This window comes from Gavialis gangeticus, unplaced genomic scaffold (assembly GCF_001723915.1).
Source record: "Gavialis gangeticus isolate Ggan-Ray unplaced genomic scaffold, GavGan_comp1, whole genome shotgun sequence".
Taxonomy (NCBI): domain Eukaryota; kingdom Metazoa; phylum Chordata; order Crocodylia; family Gavialidae; genus Gavialis; species Gavialis gangeticus.
The window spans coordinates 3676737-3683752 of NW_017728996.1; the positions used below are offsets into that span (position 1 = coordinate 3676737).

A 7016-nucleotide genomic window follows, 5' to 3' on the forward strand; every position below is an offset into this window, starting at 1 on the left:
TTTTTTTTTTCCCCTTTTTTTTTTTTTTTTTGGCGTGTTTATCCCCTCCGTTGCCTAACTCAACTCAACACTGTCTGCATGGATCTCGTCTCCTAGAGCCTGTCCTCTCCCGCTCCTGTTGCAGCCTAATTGGCGATGGGTTTCACCTCTTGCTCCTCTCAGCAATTGCAGCCTGTGGTTTCTAATGGGAGCGAGTTTGCAGGCTATGGAGGCCCCCATGCTTTGTCCCTTGCTGACAACAGCCTGCATTTCCATCTTTGGTCCCTATTAGCTTGGTGAGGCACAATTGGCAGCTTCTGCCCTTCAGACACATGGAAACGAAATTACGCTTGGCTGTTCGGAAATATTCACTGCTGTATTTGCAAGTCAGGGCTGTGCCTATACCAAAGGCTGGCTGCACCTGCCAGCCACGTGCCAGCCTCGGCAGCTGAATGGAAAGTGTCCGGCCACTTCTTCACACATCATCACTCCCCGCAAACCGGCGCTCCCATTTCCCAACCCTGTGTGTCGTGCTGTGCACAAGTGCAGGCTCTCGACAGGCCAACAACATCTCACTAGATTTCTCCTTTCTCATCAGTCATCACGACAGAGGGTAGACAAGGTGGGTACATACTGCGGGATCCTCAGGACGGTTTGGAAAGAGGTTGCATGCCCCAAGGAGCGTTTCACAACCTGTCCCTACCTTCTCTGCTCTGGGGCCATGGTGGGGTCAAATGTACCGGGGCAAAGGCTTGTCTGCATTTCCACTTTGGCCCGTCACGTTTCTCCATCACGTGTGCTGGAAAGCACAGGGGGGCCCGGCCCAGCCCAGAACTGGCCTCCAAAGGGTGCAAAATAAGAGCAAGAGCATGAACACAGGTGGGACTTTTGCTGCTGCTTTCAGTGGGTGAAGGTTGAGGCTCAGGTGCCATATAGCATTCGCACTTGAGGCAGGTGTTTCCCTTTGCTGAGCCAAGCAGTGTGTACCTATCTTGTACCTGGTCCTCTTGTCCCCACTGCTAGTCCTGCTGCAGGAAACCTTAACTCCACCTGCAGCTTTCCTGGGCCTTCACCCAGCAGAGTCAGTAGGCACTGACCAGCCAGAGGCTTGCCCAGAAGGACACATGCACATGCACATGCACAGGTGAACCCCAGGAACATGTGGGTCTGGCGTGACCTGGTACATCCTGCAAATGGAGCAACAAGTTATTGTTCTCCGCATCAGCTGGAACCACGTGCCACACACACCAGGACATGCAAACACCACCGCATACGGACGCAGGGCCATGTTTGTCCCTACCTTCGCTGGTGTTGGAGGGAGGATGGCTCTTTGAAGGACTCATGAATCATGCTGGGTCAGCTATAAATGCTCTTTTCTACATGCCGATTCCATCAGGGCCACCTAGCAGCTGCTCCCTACTCCCCCTCCCACCCCACCAACAAGCCAAGAGTAATTGCAGAAGCTTGTTGCACTCATGAGGGTTCTCCTGCCTGCCTATAAATTCATTTCACCAAATAAAAGCTGCTCTCTTTTTTTTTGGCAGGACATAAATTTAACCTGGCAGCCCCTTATAGCCCTGTCAGCACCTTAGGGCAGGGTCCCAGCTCACATTTGGGCTCCACATGGTAGAGTTAGGACATTAATCTTCCCACCAGGGCAGACAGTCTCACCTGCCGGACCAAGCACCCTCATTGCTGTTTGGCTTCTTGCGTTTCAGTGACAGCGAAGAAAGAAACACCACCAAAGAGGATAATTCTGCCCTCCTGAATTTCCACCTGAAGTATGAAGCCGACCTCCTTTTCACCAGGTGCGTGTTCACGGCAGGGGGAGTGGGGAAACGCAGAACTGGCTGCTGGACAGACTTGTCCCAAGCCCTGTGGCCTGTGCTGAGGCTCCACCCAGCCAGATCAGCTACGCCGGTAGTAAATTATAACAGTATAAAATAGTCTGCTATAAGCCCTGTGTCTGTCTGCTACCAAACCCATGGGAGTGGCGCTGAAGCCCTGTCACGTGCGGTGTTGCTTCCAAGGTTGGAGTTGGCTGTTGCGCTCGCTCATACCAGCGTGGCAGGTAAATCCAGACGGGCAAGGGTTGTGCTCGAAAAACAAGTTCCCACTGCTTTTTACGACAGCGTGAAGCAGCAGTGCTCACACTTTTGGCCCAGTGGGCCAGATGAATGGCACAGGGCCGGTCAACCGGCCACATCAGGCCCCATGCCATCACTTCCCCCCCGCCAACATGCACATGCAACCACTGGGATCAGGCCCTGGGGCCCTGCACCACTTCTGTCTGGCCAGAATTGGGCTCCCCCGGCTCCATGTCATCCCACACATCGGATCTAGCGCACGGTGCCATGGCTTGCAGGCTCCCTATAGGCTCCATGAGACGACCCATGGTCTGGATGACATGGCTCTGCGGGGTGGATCCAGCCTGCTGAGTAGGGGTTGAGCACCCGCCGCATTTAAATCACTGTCTGTCCATAGCCTCACACAAGCTGCTAGGTCCAAGCGTGGGTCTGAGCCCTCTATCCTTATGCCTGCATGTGCCCCTTGGCCAAGCATGGTGAGCCCCACAGCCTGGAGGGAGATGCTGTACAAGATGCCTTGAGGGGCAGAGGGAAGGAGTTGTCCCCAACTCCCCACCCGCCCTGTCCCCAACCAGCAGACCTCAGAGGCCTGGAGCAACCAAATAACATGCCCAAGGTTGCACGGGTTCAGGGCATGAGCTCCAGAGCTTTCCCGGGGCTCTGGGGAAAGGAGGAGCTTGTTTTGCAGGACTCATGCCCCTTGCTAGGGTCTGTGGGTATCAGCTCCCCCTGTGCTGGCCCTGGCAGGCTGCCCTGGCATCCAAATGAGGAGAAACACGGGCGGGTTTCCAGGGGTGACTCACAGGGCCGTCCTGGCAGAGGCCCCAGCTCAGCACACTGGCAGGGCTGCAAGGGAGGGTGCAGTGATGTGGGCATAGCAGAGCAGGCTCCCACAGCAGCCAAGAGGGAGGGACGTCTGCCGGCCAGGACTGCCGAGGGGATGAGCTCATGGTCATTGGAGATGCCCTGTCCTGTGGGCACCACCAACTCCAGAGCTGCCCCCATCGCAGCTGCAGGAGTTGCGAGTGCCAAGCCAAGCCCCATAAAGCAGCACTGGGCTGGCCAGGACCGGCTGCATGTTGCACCCATGGGAAAAACACCCAACAGTGCAGAGCTGTGGATATCCTCCATGGCTGCCTGGAGGAGACTGTGCCCCAATGACGCTGTCCTTTCGGCCTCTGGCACGCTCTGTCATTCGGAGCTGAGCTGTACTTGGCTGAACAAGACGCTTCTCAGGACTTTCACAAGCCCTCAGAGGCTTGGCTTACCTAGTGCCATGCTTATTGCAGAGGCACGAATGCAGCCTGGGGAGGGGATGAGACACAGGACGGGGGCAAGTTACAGGGCTAGTAGCAGTTGACCTGCCCGCCACCCAGCAAGGTGAATGGGGTCAAGGGCAGCAAAGCGTGCCCTGGCCTCGGGACACAGAGGGATGAGGATGAGAGCTGCCTTAGCATTCACTATGTCATGTCAAAAGGTTTGGGTGGGAGTTGGGAGGGGCTGAGTCCAGCCTTTCCCGACTGAGGCTGTCCTCAGACGCTGCTCCTGGGAGAGTCACCTGCGGGCACGTTTCAGAGCAAACCCGGTACGATGCTCCGTCGTGGCACGTCTGAATCGAGTCAGCATGGGCCCAAGTGCTGGGCCGCGCACTTCCAAAGCACACTGCTCCTGACTTAGGATGCTGCCGGGACACTGCGTGTCCAGCGCTGTCACCGTCTCAGAGAGCCGGGTTTCTTGCTGCGGTCCAGAGCCACTGGGCTCTCAGGGCACGAGCCAGCTGCCTCGCAGCGAGGCAGGGTGTGAACGTACTGCATCTCGGCTATTCCCGCTCTCTCTCCATCTGCATGTTTTTACCTAAGAGTGAAGGTGAAATTATTTATGGCCCCCGGCACTGAGGGGCGAGCTACCTCACATTTATGGCAGGGTAGACACGAACCCCAGAAGAGCTGCCGGGCAGCAAAGCCCACCTTAGCGTAGTGCGCAGCATCTTTCTCATGTCACCTGTGACCAGCCCCTCAGTCAGTCAGTCTCCTGGTTTCAAAGGGGAAATCCATTCATTTCCGTATGAATTGGCTTTCCAAGCAGGTCAAAGGTTTTCAGAGGCTAGGTGCAGATTTTAATACGGTTGTTATAATCCAAGGTGCCGACGAGTCACTTGCAACAAGGCCTTCTTGTCCGGAAAAGTTCTTGGCCCTTTAGGGTCCAGAGGTAAAGGTCAATCTCACAATGTCCTTCTGCTACGGCATCATTTCAAGCTCAAACCCACGTTCTCTTCTGTGGTATAAATGAGAACGGGGCAATAGTGCAGCAGGACTCCAGCACATGTTGTTTTCTCACGGCCAGATCCCCAGAGCCCTGAATTTACAGAGAGCCCCGCTGAAGAGGTTTCACCCCCCCGGTTAGACACATACCGTGTGGTCTGTGAATCACACGCACAGGAAGCAGGAATGAGCAAAACGTGAGCGATTGGGGTTGGACGTATGGATACTTGCTCAAAAGCTGATTGTGGCGGTGATATGCTTCCAATTTAAATGCCATTGCAAAAAAAAAAAAAAACCCATTTGCATTAATGCCGGTTAGTTCAGCGCACAAGAGAGCAGAAGCCTAGGTGGCATTTTCCGGGAAATGTTGTGTTCACATTCGTTTCTGAACACTCCCTACTTCAGTTGTGAGACGTGCGAGGCCGCAGGCGACGGCTGCAGGTGGCACTTGGGCACTCCTGTGTCCGTGCTCATACTCGCTGCTCCAGGCAAGGAGCATGCAGCCAAGAGACCGGCACAGACCTAGCACCGCAGCGTTTCACCCTGCGGCTGGTCTCCCAGCCCAGATCAGAGCAGTCTCCAGGTTGCTCTGAATTATTCTGGGAGCTGGAAAGGGGCCAACCACTCCTAGAGTGTGGCAACGGGCACCATATAGACATCGTAACCCTGATTTGGAAGCAGCGTCACAAACCCCAGAGCAAACTGCACGTCGGCTTTACAGCATCTCTCAAGGAAAGCCGGAGCCCGTTGCCCTGGAGGCTTCGTTACTATAGCTGCCATAGGAAAACAGCTCTTTTCTGCAGACTCAGCAGCAGCTATGGTATTTTCCAAAGAGGGCTTGGCTTTCCACAAGTGCCAGTGGGGCTTTCATGCTGAGAATTTGTTTTCAGCTTAGCTTAAAAAAAATACGAAGGAAATATAAAATCAGGCACACTCGGCCCTACACCCCCCATGCTATGCATCAGACTCAACGAAGGCTGAAAAAACGCAGCAGTGTAACACCGTGAGCCGATATGCGCTTCATTGGCGTGGAAGCATGCGGGAGGCGTATTCAACAGCGAGAGCGTTAGTTTTATCAGCACTTGACTCTTGTAGTAAATAGTGAGAGTGTTAGCTTTTCTTTTTATCTAACTGGTTTATTGAATAGTTACAATAATAGGACACAATCATGCTTCCAGCCTAGGTTCCCAACTGCTGATGTGGGTCTGAAGTCCCAGGCCTGGGCTCCCAGCCCCAGCGTCCAACCTAATCTCCCCCAAAAAGACAGCTGAAGGGAAAGGGGGGATGATTTTAGGAAATGCATCTCCTGCATCAGACACGCTGTCAGCTCGAGGAGCAAGAGGAACCGACGCTCACACGATTGATTTACCCCGTTAGAAAAAGGCAGGATCCGTGAGCACATTCCAGGCTTCCCTTGCTATAATTTCTACCAGATCCTGGAGCCTTTCTGTAACTACTTACACTCCAGATGGTAGGGCATGGAAAACAGCCTCTTTACTATTTAGTATGATTTATGGCAGTGCTTGTTTTCATTTTAACAGAGGACAAAATGCCAGGAAACCCTTTCCCCCCCCTCCCCGCCCCAGAAGAATGGGGAGCTGAAAAAAATGGTACTTGAGTATATTAGACTTTTCAGGTAGCTTTTAAGGGTGGTTTTAGCCTAGTGCATTATGCATGTGCATCAATAAATACACCTATCTGCGAACGTGTTACGAATACAGCGCTCCACGCTGAACGGGAGAGGCGTCTATACTGTAGTCTGCGAGCCGCTGCTGATCACATCATGTTGGCTCCTTCCCCCCCCCCAGTTTCCAGCTGATAAATACCTATATTTGATGCATTTATATAGATTTACAATACATAAAATACAGCCCTTCCGGGCCACTGGGGCCTGTGCTATGTGTTAAAAATACAAGAATGATGATATGGAGGAGGAAAAATCCCACAGCAGCCCTAAACTCCAAAAGAAAAATCATCTGAAAAGGCAATAAAACACAAGCCCTGCTTTCATTTTGCTGGGGGAAAGTGCCCATGAGTCAGGCTCTCTCTCAAGGGGAGACCCAGTGCTGCATGGGCAGGGCATAGCCAGCTGTCCACCCACCCGCACGCCCACTAACAGCTCTATCCCCAGAGCTGCTGTAGCTTTGGGCTCTCTTTGCCATGTATATATTGCCAGGAGCAAGTCCCCAGATGCCAGCGCTGCAGGCTCGGTGCATGGAGAAGGTGAATTTATTGCTCTTGAATAGTGGGGGACAGATACAAGAGTCCTCTCGTTTCTGATGGTGCGTCTCCGTCCCATCTGGATGGCGGAGGCATGACCCATTCTCGTTCGCTGTCACGGCAGGGCGTCGAGTCTGGACTACTACGAAATCAAGTCGAACAGCTCGCTGGAGAGATACGACAGCATCGGCCCTCCTTTTAATTGCACGTTTAAGGTGAGTCGTACAGACATCTCGTCAGCTGGCACGCGCGCTGCCTGGCGAACCGGCTCCAGGCTGACCCAAAACCTCTACCTAGAGAAGCAAGGAGCCCGAAGTGCGACCGGTCGCATGGTCACCCATGGGCAGCAGGTGGTCTCTGCACCATCAAACCACCTTCAAATTCCTCCCAACACATCTCCAGTCAGTTGGTTACTGAATAAAAGGCGGGGGGGGGGGGCTCCATCTCCAAAAAAACCCCCCCAACTTAT

General features: G+C 53.7%; 1 protein-coding gene across 2 annotated transcripts in view; it reads left to right on the top strand.

Annotated features, from left to right (window-relative positions):
* ITGA11 (integrin subunit alpha 11) overlaps positions 1 to 7016 on the top strand; it is a 167720-nt gene that overhangs the window by 142808 nt on the left and 17896 nt on the right. For both annotated transcript variants that reach the window (XM_019503937.1, XM_019503936.1), the window contains exons 23-24: positions 1698 to 1787; positions 6672 to 6762. In XM_019503937.1, coding sequence (XP_019359482.1) covers positions 1698 to 1787; positions 6672 to 6762 — 181 coding nt within the window. The remainder of the gene's footprint in view (positions 1 to 1697; positions 1788 to 6671; positions 6763 to 7016) is intronic.